Here is a 26,494-nt window from a genome sequence, read left to right on the forward strand (position 1 = left end):
ACGTTTCCCTTCCTTTGTTTTCCTCTCTCCCGCAATGAAATCATTCTAAGCCTTTCCCATTTCTCTCCCTCATTACGTCATTCGGTCCCTCATCCTCCTAGTCTCCTCCTCGATACACATACCTCGATAGACCCTCCGCCGCTACACCCAAACAACAGATCGTAGCGCCGGCGTGTCCAGTAATTACCCCGCAACATAACAGCTTCTCAGTGGCTAGTGTTGCTCACGCGGAAAACTCCTCCTGCACAGTCCCATTAGAAGGCAGTATTGCGACAGTAACGGTAGAGGTGTTTGTGCAGCTGCTGGGTCTCCTGTGTCGTGTTGTGTTGGGAGAGGCTCATGGTCGTAGTAGTGGTGGTGGTTGTGTTGTTGTTTTGGGGAGGGGAAACTATTGTGTTGTGGTGTGTTGTTTCGTTTTGAGAGGAGAAGCTTAGTGTTGTGTTGTTGTTTGTGTTGGTGGAAGTGGTTGTGTTTTGCGGTTGAAATATAATGAGTTGAGTTTGTTTTGAGTATGTGTGTGTGAATGTTGGGAGCTGTATGTGGATGTGTTGTGTTGCGAGGAGCAGGTGGTCTTGTGCTGTAAAGGGCAATTAGTTGGCTTATCGTGTTGCAAGAGTTGGTTGCCTTGTTTTGCAGTGTTGCTGTGGGGGCAGGTGTGCTACTGCGCTCCAAGAGAATTAGTTGTGTTGTGTTTCGAAGGAAATATTTTGTAAAAGTGTATATATTGCTGTGTTATTGTGTTGCATGAGAAGAGTAATGCTGCGCTATTGCATGAATGTGTTGTATCTCGTGTGATGACTGTTTTTCAAGGGGTATATAAGTGTTGTGTTTCAAGAGAGCAAGTCGTTACGTTGTGTTGCGAGAGGAAATGTGTTATCGTGTTGCAGAGGGAGCTTCGTTGCATTGTGTTGGTGGTGAAAGCTGTGCAAAGGGGCAAGTAAGATATTGTGTTGTATGAACGATACGTTTTGTCGTATTACAGAATGAGAAGCATGACTGTGTTACATGAGGATTTGTTGTTGCATTGTGTTGTATTCTGTATTGCCCAGCTCGAAAATACATAGTTATACTGTGTTAGGTGCACGAAGGGAAATGTATTGTATTGAAAGAATTAACTGAATGTGTTACCCTGTGTTGTATTGTGCTGCTGTGTTTCTAAGGACGTAGGTGTATGTTTATGAGTGTTTGTGTTTATGCTGCATGATAATAAGTTACACTGGAAGAGAAAATGTGTTCCAAAAGACTGAGTGAGTGTTCCAGTACTGTGTTGCTTTGTGTTGTGATATAGAAAACGAATCAGAACATGTTGTGTTGCAAGAATATGTGTTTGAGAGTTGCAAGGAAAAGAGCTCTACGTCTTTTTAAAGGATATTCTTCGTATGTAAATTCTGCTGCAAAGAGAAGAGTGAGCGAAGAGAAAGAGTTTTGCTCAGGGTCACGTATTGTCAGTGGAGGAGCTAAGTAAGTAAGTTCTCCGCGTGGGCCCTCTCAGAGCACTGACCGCGGAGATGGGAAGAAGAAAACAGAATAGAGGCCACAGAAAAGCAACACGTGCGTGGCTTTCCCTCTCCCTCTCTCTTTCGTATTCCCTTTGGCCGCGGAAACAGAAAACACGGCGTTGTAAAGAAGATCCCGAGCAGACGCATCCCTCCGCAGAAACACGCATAATGATAAACAAATAGAGAGTGGGAGGGAAGGGGGAGAAAAAGTAAAAAGTAGAAGAGTTGTGTAGCAGGAGGAGCAGGAGGAGGAGGGAAGGTTGGGGTTGGTGAGGAGGTTAGTAAATAAAGAAAGAAGAATAAAGGATGAATCTCTCTCTCTCTCTCTCTCTCTCTCTCTCTCTCTCTCTCTCTCTCTCTCTCTCTCTCTCTCTCTCTCTCTCTCTCTCTCTCTCTCTCTCTCTCTCTCTCTCTCTCTCTCTCTCTCTCTCTCTCTCTCTCGGGGGGGGGCAGGTAAAGGGGGGGACAAGTTCAAAGGGAGAACAGGAAGCCCCAAGCAAAACAAACACATCACAATAGAAGCAGGATGAACACAAAGAAACACAAAGGAAAAACAAACAACAGCAGACCTGATTGTCCTTACGAGGCTGTTTGTGACAAGCTACACTAACTATGTAATCAAAGGTGGAAGATGAAGGACAGCAAAGGCGAAGGCTCCTCCCCACACCCCCATCCCTCCAGCCAAAGCTGGCAGGAAAGGAAAAAGAACCATTACTGCTACCACTAACAGGGCGATAACAACGGACAAGGACACCAGAATTCGAAAGAACTTAACGTTATTACGACAATGAGTAAATATTAACTGTTGTACTATCAACGACATCACAGGGTAGAGAATTCCAAACATTAACGACTCGATTGAAGAAGAGTTTGGCCTCGTGCGATGAGAACCTTTTACCACTTATCTTGAGATTGTTATTTCTTCTTGTTCTATTTGATCGATCAATTGTAAAGTAATTTTCCACATTAATATAACTGAATCCTTTAAACATGTTAAACACTTCTATTAGATCGCCTAGCATTCCTTGTTTTGAATGGCTGAATAAATTTACTTCTTTAAGCCTTTCATAAGATAAATCTATCAATCTAGGAATCATTTTTGTTACTCTCCGTTGATCCCGCTCTAACTTTTCTACATCTTTTCTGTAATAGGGAGACCAAAACTGTACACAGTACTTTAGCTGGGGTCGAACCAGCGAATTATACAATTTCCATATTACTTTTTTTCCGATTTGTTATTAAAGACTCGTCCGATGAGGCCAACCAATTTGTTTGCGGTTTTAACTACCTCTGAACAATGCTGACTGGGCTTTAAATCGCTTGAGATAGTGATTCCAAGATCCTTTTCTATACTTATTGCTGAAAGTTGTTGGCCATTCATTACGTACTGAACACGACTGTTATTGTTTCCGATGTGTAACACTTCCGACAATTTATCTCCTCGCGTATTAAGAGAATGTAGCCAACAGCTAGAATCAACAGATCATTAGCACAGGCAAGCGTGCCTCTTGCGTGGAAAACAGACAATGTTTCCCCGATCTTAAAAAAAAAAATGAGATGAAAAAACAAGCCAGTAATTATCGTCCTATCAGCCTTACGCCTGTCCTAATTAAACTATTCGAAAAAATAGTCAGGGATAAAGTGATCACGTTCCTCGAAACAAATGATTTGATAACTGATAATCAGCACGGATTTCGTAGTAACCGAACTTGCCTCACCGACTTATTAAACAGGAACGTTTACCACGGAGGCCATGTTGCGAATTATTTATCATATTATTTTCTTCGAAGAATTTCACCATATTGTCGCGAATGATAGTCTCCATTAACTTACAAACAATCGATGTCAAGCTAATTGGTCGATAGGAGGAGGAGGAAGAGAAGGAGGAGGAGGAGGAGGAGGGTGTGCAGGGGAGGGGGGCTGGGTCAGGGGAGGAACGTCCAGTGAGGGGAGCGTCCAAGGGGGGGAATGAGATGCGGAAGGAAGAGGAGAGGCACGGAAGTTAAGCTGCTCGTGACGTGGAAGGCAAAGCTGAAAGAGATGGACACAAAAGCGGCGACTATGAAAAAATGTGCGAGTTATTCTGTTTACTGAAAGGGCAAAGTCGTCAATTTCTCTCTTTCTTCTCCTCTTGCTTATCACACTTGTCTTTTCTTATTCTTCGTCTTTTTAATTTATTCTCCTACTGCTGTATTTTTAAGTATTTTCATTTTTTTTCCTTATCCTCCTCCTCCTTCCTCTATTCTCCCCTTTCCTTTTTTTTTATCTTCTCCTCCTTCTCTACTCCTACATCTCCTCCTCCTCCTCCTTTTCCACTCCATTTTTCCTCATTTCCTATTTCTCTTATTCTAATCTCCTCTCCTGATTGTATCTCTATTATGTCCCTCTATCCTTACTTTACGTTATTCTTTTCCTCTTCCTCCTCATTGTCTTTGCCTCCTAGAGTTTGTTTTCTCCTCCTCCTCCTCCTCTCTCTCTCCTCTTCCTCCTCCTCCTGCATCCTTCAACTCTTTCGTTTTACCATTCCTTTTACTTTCTTCTCTTCCTCTCCATTTCTTATTCGTAGTCTCTCCCTTTAGCTTCTGTGTCCTTTATTCTCCTCTTTTATTTTCCTTTTATCATCACGACTCTCCTTTTCCCTCCCTTTCTTAAGTAACAAGCAACAGATAAACATGGAGAGGTAAACGAGAGAGAGAGAGAGAGAGAGAGAGAGAGAGAGAGAGAGAGAGAGAGAGAGAGAGAGAGAGAGAGAGAGAGAAGGGTACGTACATCACTCACTTCACTCACATGCTTCACACACCCAGCGCCACTATTACCAACCCACAAAGCTTTGATGTTCCCCAAATTATGTGTGTGTGTGTGTGTTTGTGTGTGTGTGTGTGTGTGTGTGTGTGTCATTCGGTACCGAGAATAACCTAAAAGGGAGAGAGAGGAACGGACTCAACAATACATCCATCGTCTTTTTTTTTTCTCTCTCTCTTATTTTTCTCGCTTTTTTCTTTAATGGTTTCGCTGAGTCGCGCGCAATTAATCGAAGAGTAATACATTTTTTTCCTGGTCTTTTCTCACTCCATTTTCTTTCAAGCTTTATTTTTTTTTAAGATAGGATCTATGACGCAGCGAGAAAGTATTAATTATCTCTCCGCACAGAAAGAAAAGAGCTCAACGAATGAATTAATTAAAGAAGGATAGACGGCAGGTAGGTAGGAAGGAAGGAAGGAAAGAAGGTACGAAGGAGGGAAGGAAGGAAGGTGAGAAAGTATGAAACCACTAAATCAGGGAGGCAAGCTAAAAAAAAAATAGATTAGACAATAATTCATCATATTAAAGAATGAATGAAGAATAGAAGAAGAAAGGGAAGGAAGGATGGAACGAGATAATATGAAAAAGCAGTGGATATGAATGAGACCAGTAATGAAGGAAAAGTTGAGGAAAAAAGTATATGAATGAGTGACCCAGTGAATGAAGGAAGGAATAACAAGAAATATACGAAAATAATAATCATATAACAAAACAAAAAAAAATGAGGACAAGACAGGACGGGAGGGAGGGAGGGACTCGAGTGCATGTGACGTCAAAGGCAAGGCAAGACAAAATGAGATTCCGAGTCTAAGGAGGAGGAGCCGAGAGTGCGTCCCGAGGGAGCCGTGTTTGCAGGGGCGCCGAGAGGTCGTGTTTGCGCTCCTCGGCGACACTTGAACCTCGACCGTGGGCGGGGCGCTAAACACGACAGGCGACGAGGCAGCGGCAAAAACAAACACGACAAGAGCTACAAGTGGTAGGCTCGTTGACATGATGCCTTACACAAACATGGCGGCGCTTCGAGGCACAGACAGACAGACAGACAGACAGACACAGACACACACACACACACACACACACACACACACACACACACACACACACACACACACAAACAAATACTGCACACACGCATACATTCACAGGAAATAAGAGACACTCCCAAACACACAAAAAATACACGCAAAAAAAACTAAACACATACACACATACACAGAAAAAGAGACACACACACACACACACACACACACACACACACACACACACACACACACACACACACACACACGCACGCACAAAAAATATATATATATAGATTAATATGGATATGTGACACAGAAACAGCACAATGAAATATATTAATTGAACACGCGTTATATAAAACTGTAATCGTACTATATATAAATTTGATCCATTACTAATTAATAAAAAAACTGCAGTCCATCATGTATTCCAATAAAACTGTAGCAAATTTAAAATATCAATACGTTAAACGAGTTGGATAAAAAAAGTTAACACACACACACACACACACACACACACACACACACACACACACACACACACACACACACACACACACCTACGAACACACACTTTTGTTATCGAAGGCTTTAGATCCACACACACAAAGAGACATCAAACAGACTTAATATAATGTTGAACGCGACAACTTCCAACCTCGCAGGCAGGCACACACACACACACACACACACACACACACACACACAGTACATATTCACCACTTCAAAGTATTACATCATCCTTCACATCAACGCGAGCTTATGACCTTTATTTCTAGATCACCTTCCCCACGATATTTTATTTGTCGTGTAAATGGCTGGCTAAATTTTCTAAGTTATTATAGCAAACTTTATTTTGTGATCGAGAATTATGGAAACAGCTATGCAATCTGATCTCATTAGGCTTCAAGAACCTCTTTTACGATTGGGTTCTGCTTGATTTCATACCCACGTTTTTCACTAATGAGTCTTCATTTGACGATAAGAATCTCCACCACGTTTCCGACAGAATGTGGTGAGAAAAACATATATATTTTTTATGTTGGGAGATGTTCCGTTTTTTCAACCGTGTTCATGAATGCGAGCGAAGTTTTTTTTATATTTGTGGTTGGAATTTGATACTCTCTCTCTCTCTCTCTCTCTCTCTCTCTCTCTCTCTCTTACACATAAAGCTGTCTAGCATCACGATTTACGGATACGCAGCGCCCACACACCACCGCCACCCCGACACCACCAGGCCTGTCCAGCATGTATCAACACCAACACCACCGCGACAATTAACACACCACCAAAGCCATTCTGCTACATCTACGTCTTTCTGGCATGCCTTTGCACTCTTAAGTATACCTTACCTTAACACTCCCTCCACCTTAACTATCACAGCTTTTCCTCTACTCCAACACTTCAATAACCAGCGCCGCCTGCCAACGCCGTCAACTACGTCCATACGAAAGATTATGCAACTTTCATGGATCAGGGGAATCGGTGTAAAAGAGAGAGAAAGAAAAAGGTTTGGATTCTGGTTCGGCTGCGTACTAGATCCTCTAGAGGCGAGGTACACAGCAGCGAGGGAAAAAAAAAAATGTTGATGTTAACACACACACACACACACACACACACTACCCCCTCCTCCTCCTTCAATACCAGTCTACCACCACAACCATTACCATTTCCAGCACCATTTCGAACACCTCACAATCGTTTTCTCCGACACCAAATTATAAATTTTTTTTTTTTACTTTTCTTGTTATTCTAAAGTTCATAATCTGGTCTATACTGATGATGAGTGTATTAATACCAATCAGGCAACATTATAAGTATGCCTCCTTGTGTTAACGTACCGGTGGTGGTAATAACGTCCGAAGCAGCAAGTACATGTTCGAAGCAAAGAGTCGAGACGCCAACCCCCCTCTTCCCTCTTTGCCCTGTAAGCCTAACCTTCCACCGCGCGGCGTCAACTATTCGGGTACCAATGCTTAATTAAGTTCTCGTTAAATAAGTCGCTAGTTTTTCCATGGCAGTATCTAGGACAAACTTGAACCAATGTCGAAGTGTAACTATGGAAAAATGGAGAGTACATGTTACCGTCAATGCCGAAGGTCAATTAAATGTTCTTGTTTAATTACTTGCTAGCTCTCCCACAACGGTAATTACGTGGGTCAATTAATTATCAGCCATGGACGAGGGATAGATAATAAGATTAAATTATGAAGATTACCAGCTGCCGTCAATACCAACCAATACTCGTTTAGCGTTCTCGTTTAACTACTTCCTACTATCCATATCAGACCCTATGACATACCGTTTTTCGCAAATATCTTTCAAACGAAGACTCGGATCAGCATGGGGCTTTGGCACAGATTGTTTCACACACTCCGCTAATTTTTGACGCTATTGTGCTTTGCCAAATGCTGTTAATTATGGCGTTTACTCTTGACTGTGATGGCAAAACCTGCGTTAGCCACTTACACATTCGAACAGGTGTGGCATGACGTATTTTTGACGTGTATCCACCACCTACCTTCACCCCTGGCTTCCCCTACTCCCATCCCTCCCTTTCCCTCCCTCCTGCCCTCCTCCCCCCGCCATCTTTCTCCCCCATACCTCCCCCCCTTTCTCTCTCTCTCTCTCTCTCTCTCTCTCCCTCGGTGTACATGCAATGTGAAGCTTTGCACACATATGACTTGTCTATAATGGCAGATAACTCGAAAGTATATGCTAAATATGGTAGGGTGTTCTATGCACACGACCATGATTCCTGTTCTAGCGTAACTGGATGTTGCTTAAGTGATGTATGAGGTTTGTTTGGCAATTATACAACCATTGAAAATTGTACGAGTATATGACCCTCCTTCCCACAGGTTACGTTGAGCCTATGATGTGATGAAGCACGTAGCTGACGCTTGATCATTTATAGGAAATCGCTTAAGAGACGGGAAGGATTAAGGGTGGTATTGAAGCAGGAATTCATTGCAGAGTATAAACGTGAAAAAAAATTGGAGAAATATATGAATATTTTATTCTGACATTAGCTAATTAGGAAAAGACTGCCATACGATGTGGGTTCATGTAGATATGTTAAAAAGTCATAGCACACAAAAATAGTCAGCGAGTATATGATGGGTGGATTAGTAATGTAAATAACTGACATGTTACTTTAATATCCATCACCATCGACAAACAGGTCATCCTCGTCATCACTGTTGATGCTGATGCAGACGGCATATAAAATATAATTTATATTTATCTGCCATTAATTAAAGTCATACGTGTGCATGGATTCATATCTCGTGTACAGCGAGAGAGAGAGAGAGAGAGAGAGAGAGAGAGAGAGAGAGAGAGGGGAAAGGGGGAGGTATGGCGGAGAAAGATGGCCGGGGCAGAGAGTGCGGGGGAGGAGGAGGGCAGGAGGGAGGGAAAGGGAGGGATGGGAGTAGGGGAAGCCAGGGGTGGAGGTAGGTGGTGGATACACGTCACAAATACGTCACGCCTCACCTGTTCGAATGTGTAAGTGGCTAACGCAGGTTTTGCCATCACAGTCAAGAGTAAACGCCATAATTAACCACATCTGGCATTGCACAGTAGTGTCAAAAATTAGCGGAGTGTGTGAAACAATCTTTGCCAAAGCCCCATGCTAATCCAAGTCTTCGTTTGAAAGATATTTGCGAAAAACGGTATGTCATAGGGTCTGATATGGATAGTAGGTTTTCCACGGAGGTAACTACTTACGGCACACCTCGACCGTCAACATTGGGTAACTATTGAAATATTTAAAGTACAAGATGCAGTCGGCTGAGCGAATCACAATCCAATAATATAGGTAAAGATTCGTATTAGGTCCGTGCCAGTATCTCATAATCTACTTTATGAAACATCACAATCTCTTCATATATCTTTTCTACAAACCTTCAACAGTCATGGAAACGCTTTGAAAATCCAATTCAAGGACTTTTTTTTTACTCCTGAAAATAAGGGATAATGTTTACGAAAGCGCGTCGCCTCCTCTGCTGGCCGCGGCGACGCTGCAGCCGCCGCAGCCGCAAAATAGCTCGCAGAGGGCTTAGGGTCGGGGAGTATATTTAAACTACTCCAACCGAACTTTACGACCTACTAACGGGGGGAGGGGCTGCGCCCCCCTCGACCCCCCCTTCTGACCAGAGGGGGCTACGCTCCCCCCTGGACCCCCCCCTCATGTATATGTGACTTATTTCAGCGAGGAGGTATTTCTCGCAACACCCGTTGCAGCGTCGCCGCGGCCAGCAGAGGAGGCGACGCGCTTTCGTAAACATTATCCCATATTTTCATGTAAAAAAAAAAAGTCCTTGAATTGGATTTTCAAAGCGTTTCCATGACTGTTGAAGGTTTGTAGAAAAGATATATGAAGAGATACTGATGTTTCATAAGGTAGATAATGAGATTCTGGCACGGACCTAAAACGAATCTTAACCATAATATATACTTAGACTCTAGGGCCAATGACGTCTACGACTGGGTTTTATCTAATGCATACGAGACTGATACTCATGGCTGTTCGATCTTTCCACTTTTGGTTGAGGTAATCATGATCAATTCTACGAAGACTTCAAAGCCAACGTTATATTGTTTTAGGGGTAAGACGCGTATGATTTATCTACTCTGTTCCTGGAAAGTGTGCTGAGCGTTGTATTCGGGATGAGTGCGTTTGCTAATTACGGTGTAGTTCTATTTCCTGACACACGCTTCTCTCTCTAGAATAAAAGGTTTGCTAGAATAAAAGGTTTGAAGATGATGACGATATTGGAGGAAGAGGAGGAGGAGGAAGCAGCAACAATCTCTTATTCTTTATTCTCCTTCCTTCGTATAATTCTCTCTCTCTCTCTCTCTCTCTCTCTCTCTCTCTCTCTCTCTCATATAGCTTACACACACACAAACACACATCGCTCTTCCCCAAGCCTGCTCATACATTCATTGAAATCACGAAGCCACCAATACCATGACCACCATTTTCTACACAGTAACTACACTAAAAGATCATATTCCTACCACTTCTTACACTAATATTAACGTAACTCACATTCTCTTCATTTACGACAATAATTACTCCTCCTCCTCAAATCCACGACAAGCACTAAGTACGTGTATCCTCTCCCGTTTTCTTCTCGCCTCCCTCACCCACTACCACCATCACGAGCCATATCCTTTCACGCGCCTCTCTCCACCATTCACCATTCTCATCATCCATAATCACCATCACTATCACAAGCCTATTACACCTTCAGCAAATCACCACCAATTCGTTCCCATCAAACACACCACATGCTCCCAATTTCACCACCACCTATACCACAAGCCCGTCAGTCCTAAGGCAAATCACCACCACTACCAACACCATTCTTCTCCCCTAATTTCATCACTACCACCACCGGCTCCATCCTCCCATGTCATCATACACATCACGTGCTCCCACTTTCACCACCACCACCACTACTAGGCTATTTAGCTCCCAAACACCCACCTACGATCACCACCATTGCCTTACTTTCACGCAGCGACGCAGTGAGCCGGTGGCCACCCGCGCAAGACACCGGAGGGCACAAGGACGCCACAGAGACAAGTGAGCGGAGTGGCGAGCAGAGTGACACCTGACCGTGCCTCCCGCAGCGCTGCCCCTTCCGCCTCTCGTCTCGCCTCAGCCGTCCGACTCTTTGTTCGAACGGCGTCTCAGCTTCACATGATCATAGTTACCTCATTCTTTTACTTTACTTCACATTGATGGCAAAAGAGCCAGGCTGTGCTTTATATATGAATGAAGAAGTGTTAAGAAGTCAAGTATTCGTGTGCCTCGTGGCTGCCTATGTCCGTGCTCGAGGCAATTCCCGCTTACCTCCTCCCAGCTCCTCCCCATCCGCTCCCTCCCCCCCCCCCCTGTGTCCACCACCTCCTGCTTCCACCATCCCTTTCCTCAGCCCAGGAGATGCCGCTGCCACTCACCGCCACATTAATAAATATCTCCTAAATTATGGGCCAGGCTATTTTTTCTCCTGATTAGGGGACAATGTTGTGTTAGTAGTGCAGAGGCCATTGATTTGTACTATAAAACATGCAAGGTGTGATTTGTATTTTCTCGAATGCGAACACACACACACACAAACACACACACACACACACATACATACACACACACAGGTTCTTAATTTATTAACCACAAGCTTCTAAGTAAAACTGCTGACAAGGGGCAGCCAGTCCTCAGCCCCAACAACTCCCAGTCGTCACGGGGTTCACGTCGGCGTCTGCCCAAGCCTCGCAGGCAGGAGTGATGGCACAACAGCTGCGTCGAACAACCGATGATTTACTGAGAGAGAAATATCAATATTTTTAAGAATAAATAAGTGATAAATTTCAAAACATAGCATAACTTATCTAAGGTACACTTATTTGTGTTAATTTTATATATTCAACATTGTGTGTGTGTATATATATATATATATATATATATATATATATATATATATATATATATATATATATATATACACACACACACACACACACACACACACACACACACTGTTATAAAGGCGAGGCAAGTTTATCCTCAACTCTGGAATTTTCCCTCGCCCAGACGGCCGCCGGAGGAAACATAATTTATAGCATCAGCAAAGTTACTCACGCCGCTGAAATCTGCATTTTCCCTTCCAACTCTATTTATTTTTTGACGCTACCATCACCTATTATGGAACCTAGACTTTATATAATGTTGCAGTTGTAGTAATGATGCTGGTAATAGTAGTAGTAATAGGAGTAGTAGTAATAGTAGTAGTAATAGTAGTAGTAATAGCAGTAGTAATAGTAGTAGTAATAGCAGTAGTAATAGTAGTAGCAGTAGTAGTAGTAGTGGTTGTGGTAGTGGTTGTGGTAGTGGTAGTGGTTGTGGTAGTAGTAGTAACGGTAGTAGTAGTAGTAACGGCAGTAGTAGTAGTAACGGTAGTAATTGTAACGGTAGTGGTAATAATAACGGCAGCAGTAGTAACGGCAGCAGTAGTAACGGAAGCAGTAGTAGTAGTAGTAGTAATAGTAGTGGTAGTAGTTTTAGTAGTGGTGATAGTAGAATTAGTAGTAGTAAAGAAATTATTGTAAAAATATTACACACACACACACACACACACACATATCATCCCCCACACACGCACAAGGGCGCCTTACCTTGCGCGCTCCGGGGAGGGAAAACAAAATACAATTAACAGTCTCCCAGCAGGCGACCTTGCAGCCCTCCCCGGAGCGCAGTTTCCTGGCGCTAACCCGTCCCGGTGGTAACGTTGTAAGGGAACACACGCGAACCTTGATAATTCACCCCCGCCGGCACATGCTTCAAGGCGTCGGGCGAGGAAGGTACGGTGGCGGGGAGAGGCTGGAGGTGAAGAAACGATTGAGCTTAATAAAAATGAGTATGGCGTGGTGGTGTTAGTGGTGATGGTGGTGGTGCGTGCTGATGGTGGAAGTGATTTAGGGTAATGAAATGAATGTGTGTGAATGTTTGTTTGTCTTAGCTTTAGTAGAGGTTATGCATTCAACAGAAGAAGCGAGGATAATGTATGAAAATAATAATATGGAAGGATGTGGTACGTGCTGATGGTAGTGACTATGGTAATGAAAAAAGTGTGAGTGTGAATGTTTGTTTGTCTTGGCTTTATTAGAGGTATTACATTCATACAGAAGAGCCAGGTAATGTATGGAGGTAATAAGGTAATGCATGGAGTGTTTATGCATCTCCGTCTGAGCATTATTAGAGGTTATGCAGTCATACAGAAGAAAAAATACGTGATTACCCCCATAAGACTTGATTAAAGGGAAGATTACATTTTTTACAGCTATGGAAACAGCTCAAGGGCAACAAAAAAAAAGATGTAAAAAAAAAGCACGCTAATCGATGTTACCATGAAGACAAAAGTAATAAGCGTGCAAAAGAGAGGTCAATTTCGGGAGGAGAGGTGTCATCACTTACAGAATCAAGGAATAACAATTCTATACACGACTGTCTCCTTAGGATTAAAATACGGAAGTTAAATACAAATTACAACAAACATGGATATATTACTCGTCCTTTAAATGTTAGAATGAGGAATAAAGTCAAGTCTGGGAATGCATGGAGGCCGGATCGGGCGTGTGTGTTTTTCTGGGCGCTAGACAGATGGTGAGGATTAGGTGCCAGGAGGAGGAGGATGAGTTGTGCTGTCGACGAGAGAGAGAGAGAGAGAGAGAGAGAGAGAGAGAGAGAGAGAGAGAGAGAGAGAGAGAGAGAGAGAGAGAGAGAGAGAGAGAGAGAGAGAGAGAGAGAGAGAGAGAGAGAGAGAGAGAGAGAGAGAGAGAGAGAGAGAGAGAGAGAGAGAGAGAGAGAGAGAGAGAGAGAGAGAGAGAGAGAGAGAGAGAGAGAGAGAGAGAGAGAGAGAGAGAGAGAGAGAGAGAGAGAGAGAGAGAGAGAGAGAGAGAGAGAGAGAGAGAGAGAGAGAGAGAGAGAGAGAGAGAGAGTGGTTTCGTTACTTTGTCAAACTATATGTGGTACTGAGAGTGTGGGATTCTCCGCATCTATTTGTCTCTGATATGTCTGTGTCTTTCTTTCGTCTACTTGGCTGTCCTTGCATGCCTGTTTGTTTGTTTGTATGTCCGTATGTATGTGTGTATAAATGTATATATCAGCTTTCTTTATTTATCTCCGTATTTATCTATATCAATATCTATCTGACACTCCTCTTGCATTCCTCTTCCTTCCCTTCCCTTCCTCTCTTCACATCATATTTCGCAGCGTCCCAACATAACACATTCACTCAAGCAACAAGTGTTCCATAGTCTTCAATATGAGGCACGATACACAACACAACGCAACACACTGTACGTTTCTCGTCCTTCCTCTTAAAGTGTCCCGTTAAAGTGACTTGGATCGTCGTGCAGCTTAAATTTCGAAGAAAGGGAAGGTGGTGGAACGCGACGGAGGGAAGGAAGGCATCTGGTGCTGTAATACAAAAGGGAGACTTACTTAACTCCTTCATGTAACAGTTTCTCTATTCAAATCTTGCAACAATACGTAATGCAAGAATTGAGGGACGGATAGGTGGGAGGATAGATTTCTCATGCGTCTGATTGAATGGTTGGCTAGCTCACCATATGCCTTTGCAGTATATAAGGCTGATCTCTCCTCCCTGTCTTTGTCTGTGTTACATGAAGAGGCGAATATTGTCTTTGTTATTGTTTTTATGCCTTTTCTATCTACAATTCTCCTTTCCTGTTTTCCTATTTATCTTGTCTAGTTCTATCGGTTTTTGTCTGTGTGTCTGTCTGTCTCATAAAAAGGCGAATATTGTCTGTATTAGTGCTTTTATGCCTTTTCTATCTACACTTCTCCTTTTCTGTTTTCCTATTTATCTTGTCTAGTTCTATCTGTTTTTGTCTGTGTCTCTCTCTGTCTCATAAAAAGGCTAATATTGTCTGTATTAGTGCTTTTATGTCAGTGCTTCCTTCTACGTATTTACAAATGCTTATATATTTATCTGTTTATCTATTCTAAGTTATGTCTTCTTTGTGTGTTTCTGTGTCACTTACATAAAAAAAAGGATAATGTCGTCTTGCTTTTTACGTGTATTTTCTATCTATCAATCCTTCTGCTTATCTGTTTATCTATGTATCTTTCAGTATCGAGAGAGTATTCTTCGTCTGCCATTTTCCTTCCCACATCCATGTTCCCATTCTCTTTCTTCTCGTTCCTACACAATTTTTTTCCTTCCTCTCTTTCTTCCTTCATTTCTTTACTTCTTTCCTGCGGCAGCCTCAATAAAGGTTCCATGTTCCCCTTTCTTCACTTTCCTACACAATTCCTACTTTCCTTCATTTGTCCTTCTTTCCCGCAGCAGCCACAATAAAGGAAAGACAAGAAGGCTACAGGGAAAGCGTTGGTGTTGGTTTTGTGGCCTGTAACCTCGCCCTAAACCTCGTCAGTCACCCACCCCTATCTTGACCTCCCTCACTACCTCCCTTCCTCTCTGTGCTCCTTCCTACCTTCCTCGCTTCTCTCCCTACCTAGCCTACCTTCCAGCTTACCTTTATACCTGATCTTCCTCCTCCCTCTCTCCTCTCCTTCCTACCCTCCTGTCTTCCTCTGTTGCAGCCTCGGTAAAAAAGAAAGCGTTGTCAGCGGGGTTGTTTTTCCGGCCAGTAAGCTCCCGTGGCAGCCTTCCCGAGTTAATAACACCGCAAGCAATAATCCGCCTCGTAATAACTCCTCAGGCAAACAGTCTAAGTTATAATCCCCACTAGGTAATGTTTTCCCCTGCGGCCGATAGAGGGACGCGGCGCATTCAGAGGCTGGAGGGGGAGGGAGGGAAAGAGAAGGGAAAGGGAGAAGAGACGAATTGAGAAAGAGAAAGGTAATGGGAAAAGAGGCTGAAGGGGAGGAGGGAGGGAGAGAGAAAGAAAGAAAGTGTGGAGGAGAGTAATGATTGTTAGACGGTGTGAGTGACGAAAAAAGAGAGAGAGAGAGAGAGAGAGAGAGAGAGAGAGAGAGAGAGAGAGAGAGAGAGAGAGAGAGAGAGAGAGAGAGAGAGAGAGAGAGAGAGAGAGAGAGAGAGAGAGAGAGAGAGAGAGAGAGAGAGAGAGAGAGAGAGAGAGAGAGAGAGAGAGAGAGAGAGAGAGAGAGAGAGAGAGAGAGAGAGAGAGAGAGAGAGAGAGAGAGAGAGAGAGAGAGAGAGAGAGAGAGAGAGAGAGAGAGAGAGAGAGAGAGAGAGAGAGAGAGAGAGAGAGAGAGAGAGAGAGAGAGAGAGGAGAAAGATTAGAGAGAGACAGAGAGACAGAGAGAGAGGAATAATGGAAAAAGGGGGCGAGATGCAGAAGGATGGATTGGGAAGAGCAAAGTAGGGCTGGAGGGGGCAGGAATGAGGGAAGGGAAAGAGCAGGGATGAAGAGGAGGGATGAAAAGGATGGAGGTGATGATAGTGACATGGGAATGATGTGTTGAAGGGGGAAAGACGCAGGGAGGGATGTGAGTGATGCATGCAAGATAGAAGAGCATATGACAGGGGTAGTGAAGGGTAGAAGGGGTGAAAGGGGAGAGGAGAGTGGTATCAAGATCTCCATGTGATAAGGTAGGACGTGGGTGGCTGGGAATGGGAAAACAGTAAGGGTGACAGTGGTGTGTGTGGTGTGGAAGGCGTGAGGGTGATAAGGGTAAGTGTGGCAAGGGAAGTAGGGTGAAGGGGAGATAAGAGAGAATTTGGCGAGGGAGAAAGGGAGGGAGTGGAGAGAAAAGTGCGTTGGGAGTATGGAAGTCTAAGAGGTAGGTAGTAAGGCTGAGAGTTTAGGAGAGATAGGGAGAAGAGTCTTGGTGAGTAGGGGAAAAAGAGGAGGAAAAGGGAGATGCCGGGGAGGATTGCTAAAAGGGGAGAGTTAGAGGAAGGGGAAGTAAGGAAATCTAGAGGGACTAAAGATGGAAGAGAAAGGAGAGGGAAGGAGGGAGGGAAAGGAGGAGCTTGGGTGAATAGGAGGAAGAGGGGAAGGAAAGAGGGAGGAGTGGATAGGAGTAGAGGGCCGGGGATAGGGGGAGGGGAGGGAAGGTTTCGGGGTGCGTGGGGAGGGCTCTCCGGGGGTGGGGGGGGATAGTCTACGGGGTCTCATATATTCCAGTTTCGGGTCCAATTTCCTCGTTCTAGTTTAGGTTATTTTTCAGTTCGTGGAAAAGGGAATTATTTAAAGAGAGGGGGAATGGAAAGAAGGGGAAAACAAAAAATCCCTACTCCTACTCTCTCATTCTCTCTTTCTCTATATCTATGTACATCTATCTATCAGTCGCTTATTTCTCTCTCCTTCTCTTATCTCTCCTCATTTTTCCTATTCCTGTTTCATTCATCTTCCTTACATATCTCTTTTGTACACAAGATTGATATCATTCCCTTCCTTCCCTCTTTCCTTCCTTCCTTTCCTCCTTCCTAAATTGTTCTTCTCAAACTTACCCCATGTCTCATATCTCCTCCTCCTCCTTTCCTTATCCTTCTCATCCTTTCCCAGCTCGACTTACGTTCTCTCCTCTTCCTCTTCTTCCCTCAACCATTCCACCACAACAATATTTCCCCCGACTAACATCCCTCCGTCGCCCCGTCCTGCCTCAAAAAAGTATGTACATATCCCTCTCTCTGCTTACGGTTCTTCCTGGCACGTATCCTTGGGTTGTGTCCACGGGAAGGAACATATTACCGGGCCAGCGCCGTTCCCTTTACTGACGCTAGGGGCAACAATATCCACCGAGCTTATGGGTTTTGTGCTAAGTTTTAGGAATGTTGGGCAGAACTTTGAGGATGAGGAGGAGTTGGAGGTAGAGAGGGAGAGAGGTAAAGGAAGAGGAAGGAGGGAAGAGGGGAAAGACGAGGTAAAGAGATGAGAAATTATAACAAAACGATAAGAAACTCCCACACACGTATAAGCGGTCTAGTGAGGAAGGTATATTTGTTGTATTACCAAGAAACCATATTGACTGACTGACTAGCTGACGGACGGACTGACTGATGGAGGAGTGAGTGAGTGGGTAAGGGAGGGAGGGAAGGAGAGGTGGAGATAAGGAAAAGTGAGTGACTGAAAGAGAAGAATGGAAGACAATTAAGCAAGGGAGAAAGGAAGAGAGGGATAGATAGGACCATAAGGATGAATGAAAGGAAGGGGAAGAAGGGGAGATAGGAAAAGATGAGGAGGAGAATGCATCTGAATGAGTGAGAGAGGAAGTGAAGAAGGGTGAGTGAAGAAAGATGAGGAACAGGTATGAGAGTATCAGGGATCAGACTTAAGGAGCTGAGAAAGAGGAGAAGAAAATAAAGGGATAAGGAGACGAGGAAGTGAATGGTATAAGAGAAAAAGGGAGGTGATGAAATGAAGACGAGGGAGCGAATGGGATGAGAGAAAAGTGGAGTTTGTGCAAGCTAGGTGAAGGACGGAGGGTCTAAAGGAAGGAAACGAGGTAGAAGGAAGCTGAGGAAGACTAAAGAGGAGAAGGAGGTGAGAATGAGGATGACAAATTTAGGGATGAGAAGACGAGAGAGTGAATGAGATGAGATAAAAAAGGGAGATGAGGAAAGCTAGGCAAAGGTTGGGGGTTCAGGAAGGAAGGAGTGGGGGGGAAAGGAGCTGAGGAAGACTAAGAGTAGGTGATAAAAGGGAGGAGAAAATAATAATGAGATGACGAGGAAGTGAATGGGATAAGAGAAGAAGGGAGGCAAGAGACGCTAGTTAAAGGATAGAGGGTCAAGAAGGAAGGTTGGAGCGGGAGAGAAAGGAGCTGAAGAAGACTGAGAGAAGGTGAGAAAGGGGAGGAGAAAATAATAATGAGATGACGAGGAAGTGAATGGGATAAGAGAAGAAGGGAGTCAAGAAAAGCAAGTTAAAGGATAGAGGGTCAAGAAGAAAGGTTAGGGTGGGGAAAGAAAGGAGCTGAGGAAGACTAAGAGGGTGGAAGGGAGAATCAAAGTCATCGATTGCACTTACTGGAAGCGCGTTCTGGAGGCGAAGCAACACAAAGGAACACATGAAGGTAAATCACCGTTTATGTACTGGGAACGAGGATGAACGGCCGTGGTAAGGGAGGGAGGGAAGAAGGGAGGAAAGGAAGGGAGAGAACAGCACTTGCAATCCGGTTAGGAATAAGAATAAAAAAATAAAAATAAAGTACTGCACGTATTGGTATGGTTCTGGACACCGTGGGAATTGAGGGAGGAAGGGACGAAAGGAGAGAAGGAAAGGAAGGGATAGAACAGCATTTACACAATGGTTAGGAACAAGAATAAAAGAGAATAAAAGGATTGCACGTGTTGGATAAGTACAATAACATGTTCCAACGTAAATTAATGGAAATAAAAACTGAGAATGAGTGAAGGAGGGAGGGAAGGAAAGGAAGGAACAGCACTTACATTCCGTTTAGGAACAGGAATAAGAGAAAAAAAAGGACTACACGTATTGGTAAGGTTCTGGAGACATAAATATAAGTGCAGTAACACATTCCCACATAGATTGATGGAGATATAAACAATGAGAAAGGCTGGTGAGGGTAACGGGAAGCCGAGGATTAGGAGTGAAATGGCCCAGGTAAGAAATAAGAAAGCGATTGTATACCATTTTCTCCATCAGCTTTGTCTCGTTTCACTGAGAGAAACATGGTGATAAAATTGAGTCCTTGGTGAGTGATATTACTTTTTTCTTAGCTACTGTCTCGCCCATTACCTTTATGTGCTGCTGTTAAGGTAGTGGAGTATATGTTCTTTATCGTGTTTACGTCTCCCCCTTGACTGTCCATGACGTTCAAATGGAATTTGATTGTAAATTTTAACTTGAATTTGATTGATGATGTGTTCCACCTTGCTCCATATCCTGGCCTCTTAGGAAGTTGTAGCTCGTTGGATCCACTCAATCAACATCCAGCGAAACAAGAGAGCTATATAAACTTAAATCATCTAAGAATCTGGAGGGAAAATTGATATACTTTGCTTATTCACCCTAGTTGCATATCCTGGCTTTGAGGGGTCCCGTAGCTCTTTCATCCACTCATAGTCACAGTAAAACAACAGAACTGTATACTAAACATTCTTCACCTAAGAATTCCTAAGTTCATATAAAAATCGGATACTGAACTCTTTCTTATTCTTCCTTGCTGCGTATCCGAGCTTTGACTTCACTCAAGTCTCCTCAAACATCCCCGAGAGACAACAGAGCTACATAAAAACTCGTCCACCCACCAGGGAAGCAGGAAAGGACGACCCCTCAGCTTAAGACCCAGACCTCGGTGGGTGGAACATGCGCCATAAACATCCCGTCGCCGTCGTTCGTCATGTGTCCTGACGCTCGTGTTTTCTGACCATTAAGTGAATATTGATGGACGGGAATCAATGACTTCATGGATCGGTGTTTTTCATCTTAACAGACATTGTTGGTTGACATAAATAGTCCGCTCACTCCCACTCTGACCCCCCCCCCCTCTTCACACACACACCTGCCGGCCCCCAGCTCAGCACTCCAATCAGACGCAGCGCTCACACCCTCTCTCCGCTGCTGCTTCAGGACCGGCGAATTACTGAGCCCCACACCCCGTCCTATACCTTTGACCCGCGCACGGAATTAATACTTTAATCACTAGATGCGCCGCTTCCACTCACCTTCTTAGGAGGAGGATGGGGCTCCGCCACGCCTCGCTGCCGGAGAAGCACTGAGACGAGAGGTAAGAGGTCTCTTGAAACATATTTCCGAATCTCCATGAACCACGCTCGCTCTTCTTGGGGGTTTAGTTCACCCGGCATTGATTAAAGGGCTGCTACAGCACTTACCGTCTCGACATGAGCCAAGGATGTAAATTAATCAACTGTTTATATATATATATATATATATATATATATATATATATATATATATATATATATATATATATATATATATATATATATATATATATATATATATATATATATATATATATATATATATATATATATATATATATATATATATATATATATATATATATATATATATATATATATATATATATATATATATATATATATATATATATATATATCAATGGTAAGTTAGGATCAAGTCATTCAAATGTATCTTTATTGACTGTAATAAGTTACATATAAATTTCTCCCTTACAGACTCTAGGTATATATGTGTGTACGTATGTAAGTCTTTTATGTAGTATATATATATTTATATATTGTTGACCCAAGAGGTGGCCGTCCTCCACGGCGTGGCTCAGCTCGGCGCGGGGCTGCAGCCGCGGCCACGCCAGGCTCCCGCGGGAAGGTTCAGGACGCAAAGACAGTTGCCATTGTCGATCACAATCACTTTGTCTCCAGGAATATTATGCTGCACAGCCACCCGCGCGGCGCGGCGCCTTGTTCAATACGGACACACACACTCACCGAGACTCCCGCAGTCTGCGGCAGCAGCGGGGCGCGGCTGGCCCGCTTGGTCACGACTAACCGTGACGGCACTTCTGCCTCCTTGCCCACATGCCTGGAGGCGACATACACATACACACACACACACACACACACACACACACACACACACACACACACACACACACACACACACACACAACAGAAAAATATGTTATGTCTATGAAATACACATCGGGCGTGTGGCTGCAGCAGAATGTTGAGCAAAACACGCCCCGCCCCGCCCAGCGCACCTGCCTGGGGCGGCGGCCGCTGCACTAATTACTTCAAGGGGGAGAACGACACCACGGTGATTTAAGGCGACGCTCCTTTACATGTTTTATTCCGTCTCATGAAAACACCAAAATTTTCTCTCCTCTCGTCTTCTTGAGAGATGAAGGCTGTTGGCTTCTCTCCTAGTCTTGCTTCTTCCCTTTCCTTTTCCTTCTTTTTACTTTTTCATTTTCTTCTTTTCTAAAGATTTTTATAAGATTCTTATCATTTCTCCAAAGAATCAGTGTGGGATCTACGTTATATTTGCCTCCAACGTTCTGTTTTGTTCACCACTCAAAGAAAGTCACTGTAAGTCACGTTTGCACTGACGGATGACATGTTTTTAGATCATATGCAACACTTTCGAATCTAGTCACACTCAGTGCTTCCTGATGCGTTGTGGAGGCGGTGTATGTGTTGCCGCGAGACCCACGCACTCACGCACCTCCTTACCCACTCACTTATTCGTGCTCTCACTTACTCTTTCACTCCCTCATTCTCTCACATATACATTAACTCACACACTCACGCACGATCTTACTCTCTCGTGCACTCAAACACTCACACTCTCACTCGTCCAGGCAAAAGTGGGACATTTTTAGTTCCTTTCGAGTCACTCACGTACTCCATAGACTCCCATCAGGCTCCTCTTCCTCTTGCTCCTCTTGCTTCTCTCTCTTCTTCCCATTAACTTAACACTTTTTTTCAGTGTCATCCAACGGACCTAACATCATGCTCTTCCTTGTTTCATATTCCTTTTCTTTTTCTTTCCTCTCACATTCACCTCCTTTTCTTTTCATCCGATGACTATACGACGACTCACCCAATGAGTCACACAGACACACAGAGTGACTCACGCCACCGCCGACCACCGCTGAGTCACACGCACGAGGGCAAGACTCACAACAACAAACAACAACAAGAACATCAACAAAGTAGATTCTTCTGGGTCACTTTCGAGAGGAATTTGGTGGTGATGGTGGAGGAGGAGGTGGTGGAAGGAGGAGGAAGGAGAGGAGAGGAAGAGGTGGGCAAAGACGAAGGTGAAGGTGAGAAGGACGAGGAAAGGAAATAGAAGGATGAGGAGGAAAGAAAAGGGAATGAAGATGAAGAAGAGGATCATCAAATTGAATAGAAAGTAAGGAATAAAAAAATAGATATGAGGAAGGGAAGGAAGAAATGAAGAAAAAGGAGAATGAAGAAGAGGAAAAGGTTAAGTTGAAAAAGAAAAAGGAGGCTCAAGCGGAAGAGCAAAATATTTTACTCTTGGCAGGGCGGTGTCATTGGTCATGTGCTGGAGGAGGAGGAGGAGGAGGAGGAGGAGGAGGAAGAGGAGGTGAGAATAAAAGATGACAAAGGAAGGGGCAAGGGAGAGTAATGTGTGCCCATTCATTCTCTCTCTCTCTCTCTCTCTCTTTTGTGGATGCTTACATAGCCTCCAACTTAGTTCTCAACACACGAAGGAAGAAAAGAAGAATGAAGGAAGGAAGGAAATAAAAAAGAATTAGAGGAATAAATAAAGAAAAAAAATATATCAATGGAAGGAAAGAATGAAGGAAACAGGAATAGCAAAACGATTAAATGAAGAAAAATAGGAAGAAAGGATGAAAAAAAAAAAAAAGGAAGCTGAGGGACCAACAAACAGACAACGAAAAAAGAGAGAACGAAAGGAAGGAAGAGAATGTGAAGGAGCAGTGGAAGAAGAAGAAGAAGGAAGGAAGGAAGGAAGGAAGAGTGATGCAGTGGAAAATGAAGAAGAATGGACGAAAGGGGAGGAGTTGAGAACGAAGAAAAAGGAAAAATCACATGGTTCGAAGAGATGCAAAGAACGGGGAAGGGGGACAAGGTGGTGAGTGAAGGAGGGAGTGAGGGAGAGCGGGAGTCAGGAGGGAAGGTAGAGAGGGAGTGAGGAAGTAAGAAGTGAGTCAGGAGGTTAGTGAGGGAAGGAGGAAAGTCATGAGGCAGGGCGGTGAGGAGTGAGGGAGGTAGGAGGGAGGAGAGTGAGTGAACTACGAAAGGAAAGAGTAAAGGAGAGAGTCAGGAGGAAGGGTCAGGAGGGGCGGGAGACAGTGGAGATTCGGGCGAGTCACTGTGACCCACTAAGCACTGTACACTGTTGTAATAATCATAAAAACGGCCTCGGTTACAAAATAGACTATGTACATCTGGCTCTCACGTTGAAGGGGGGAGGGGAGAAGAGGAGGAGGTCACTGCTCGCCTCGTCTAGGCTTTGTGGGTCACTTGGCGAGGTCACGAGGTCACACTGGCGATGAGGAAGGGTACACTGCAAGGAAGGGGGGGGGGGGGGACGGTAGAGGGGAGGGGGACCATAAAAAAACACACCCACATACACCCACACACCCACACCCACACATGCACACGAGTCAAGGTTCCGGCCATTGGAGGTCACACACACACGATGGATATACCCCCTGACCTGACCTGACCTGACGACCTCACTCCCTCAAGTTGTATTCACGTTCTTTTCTGGTGGTTATTTTCCGTTTTCTTCTGTCTCGTACACAAGTGGGGCAGTGCAGATCACGTTTTCCTTTCAGGCGGACAGTCAGCCCCTCAGCCCCTCGTCCTGCAGTCCTTGAGCCGCCGAGATGTGCCAGTGCCAGTGCCAGTTTGTCCCTCACACACACACACACACACACACACACACACACACACACACAGGCCACTCTTCCCTCAGTTGAAAGAGCGACACACACACACAAACATACACGCGCAAGAAGTCCCTCTATTGATGACGTTTCGGGGTGATGTTTCCATATGTGCGTGTGTGTGTGTATATGTGTATGCGTGTGTGCCATTGAGTTCCCAACAACCACACACCCATACACACCGACACATGATCCCCGGGTTATCTCTTGGCGTCTTGGGGAGTCACTTGGTCACGTCTGTTTGTGTGTCTGTGCGTTACTGTCTCCACCCGCGGGGCTGAGGGAGAGGGGCGCCGTGACCTTCAAGTTTAGCTCATTGGGAGTCACGTGGCAGCGAGCAATATGAGTGCCACCAAGGGGACACCCAGCACCGCGTGACGCCCGGGGGAGTGGGCTGCCGGGGACGACGAGGAGGAGGAGGAGGAGGAGGACTTGGAGGACGACTTGGAAGAGGAGGAGGCAGAGGCGGCGGACCCTGTGGTGCTGGCGGCGGCGGAGTTGGTGCCGTGCATGGCCTGCGGGTGTTCTCCTGACGGGGGGAAGAAGAGAAGAGATGGTGAGACGTGAGGCTTGAATACATGTGGTGGGAGAGGAGAGAAGATGAGGTAAGGCAAGAGGCTGGAGAGAAGAGATGAGATGAGATATGAGGCTGAATAGAAGAGAACAGGTGAAATGTGAAGCAGGAGAGAGGAGATGAGATATGAGGCTGAATAGAAGAGCACAGGTGAAATGTGAGGCAGGAGAGAAGAGATGAGATAAGATATGAGGCTGGGGAGAAGAGATGAGAAGAGATATGAGGCTGAATAGAAGAGAACAGGTGAAATGTGAGGCAGGAGAGAAGGGATGAGATAAGATATGAGGCTGGGGAGAAGAGATGAGAAGAGATATGAGGCTGAATAGAAGAGAACAGGTGAAATGTGAAGCAGGAGAGAAGAGATGAGATGAGTCATGAGGCTGGGGAGAAGAGATGAGATGAGGCATGAGGCTGGAAAACATGTGAAAGAGTGGGAAGAAGAGATGAGTCGAGGCTTAAGGTTGCAAAACATATGGAAAAACTTTTAATACAAGAACAGAAGAACTCAACACACAGAACCTACGTATATAACATCTTTTGCATCTCCCGTTTTCTGCAAGTGAGGAAGAGGAGGTGGTGTGACGTTAGAGTACAAGTACAGCACGGTGAAGGGAAAAGAAGAGTAAAAGGAGGAGGAGGAGAGAGGCAGGAGCCGCTTCAATACTCTATGAGGATATTCATTTATTACGATGAGAGGGAGAACACCATTGCACTCGAGGTTAATAATCTTCCTCCTCGGCGTCTGTTTCTTTTAGCGAAGCAGCGTGTTGCGTGTGTTTTTCCTCCTGTTTTATAATTTGTGGTTCTTTTCAGCTCTCTCTCCCGTCACAGCAAGAGAAATAAAAGTGGAGTGAAGGTTAGGGCAAAAAAAAAAAATACCATGGTAGGAGATATATATGTGGAACAATTGTGAAGGATGGAACTACTTAATTAAAAGGACAATAGATAAATACTGTGGTAGATATTTATGAAGGTAGAGAAAGACAAATAATATAGAGAGGAATGAATGAAGGAGCAATGACTATGATAGGAAATATATACGAGGAATATTTGTGATGGAGTGAACTACGTATTTAAAAAGGAAAACATAATGAATGAGTTAGATATTTATGAAGGCAGAGAAAGGCAAATAATATAGAGGAGACTGAAAGGAGCAACAATGACAATGATAGGAAATATATACGAGGAACATTTGTGATGGAGTGAGCTACGTATTTAAAAAGGAAAACAGACAATAAATGAGTTAGATATTTATGAAGGCAGAGAAAGGCAAATAATATAGAGGAGAATGAAAGGAGCAACAATGACTATGATAGGGAATATGAACAAAGAACGGTAAAGGAGTGAATTACTTTAAAAGGACATTGGAAAAAAACTGAGCTTGATAGTTATGAAAGCAGAAAAAGACAAATATCGTAACAAGAGGAGTATTTGCAGCACCACGAAATAAACCATAGAACAACAGACATGAGCAAGGGATTAAAAATTGTGGACGTACTAAAATAAAAATGAAATACTGACTGATGCATGAATGGAGCCGGGTATTAATGGGAAACAGAAACAGAAAATGAGAGATAGTCAAAACAATATGAAATCCCGAACGCCGAACCGCTCTCTCTCTCTCTCTCTCTCTCTCTCTCTCTCTCCACACACACACACACACACACATACTCACACAAAAAAACGTAAAATAAAAAACACACACCACAAATTCCAC

At 44.1% G+C, this 26,494-nt stretch overlaps 1 protein-coding gene and 1 long non-coding RNA gene across 3 annotated transcripts in view; both read right to left on the minus strand.

The window, feature by feature from the left end:
- The window catches only part of LOC127009339 (uncharacterized), a 42,476-nt gene extending 21,947 nt beyond the window's left edge, over nt 1-20,529 (minus strand). The window contains exons 1-3 of one of the 2 annotated variants that reach the window (XR_007761881.1): nt 20,476-20,529; nt 12,506-12,710; nt 10,818-11,654 (exon numbers count right to left, since the gene is read on the minus strand). This is a non-coding gene — a long non-coding RNA (uncharacterized LOC127009339). The remainder of the gene's footprint in view (nt 1-10,817; nt 11,655-12,505; nt 12,711-20,475) is intronic. The other variant, XR_007761880.1, reaches the window with a different exon arrangement.
- A 388-nt stretch (nt 20,530-20,917) lies between these two features.
- LOC127009340 (zwei Ig domain protein zig-8-like) overlaps nt 20,918-26,494 on the minus strand; it is an 81,156-nt gene continuing 75,579 nt past the window's right edge. Inside the window, exon 7 of the mRNA XM_050882309.1 lies at nt 20,918-24,732. Within this exon, the coding sequence (XP_050738266.1) occupies nt 24,527-24,732 (206 nt within the window). The 3' untranslated portion in view covers nt 20,918-24,526. The remainder of the gene's footprint in view (nt 24,733-26,494) is intronic.

This window comes from Eriocheir sinensis, chromosome 40 (assembly GCF_024679095.1).
Source record: "Eriocheir sinensis breed Jianghai 21 chromosome 40, ASM2467909v1, whole genome shotgun sequence".
Classification (NCBI taxonomy): Eukaryota; Metazoa; Arthropoda; class Malacostraca; order Decapoda; family Varunidae; genus Eriocheir; species Eriocheir sinensis.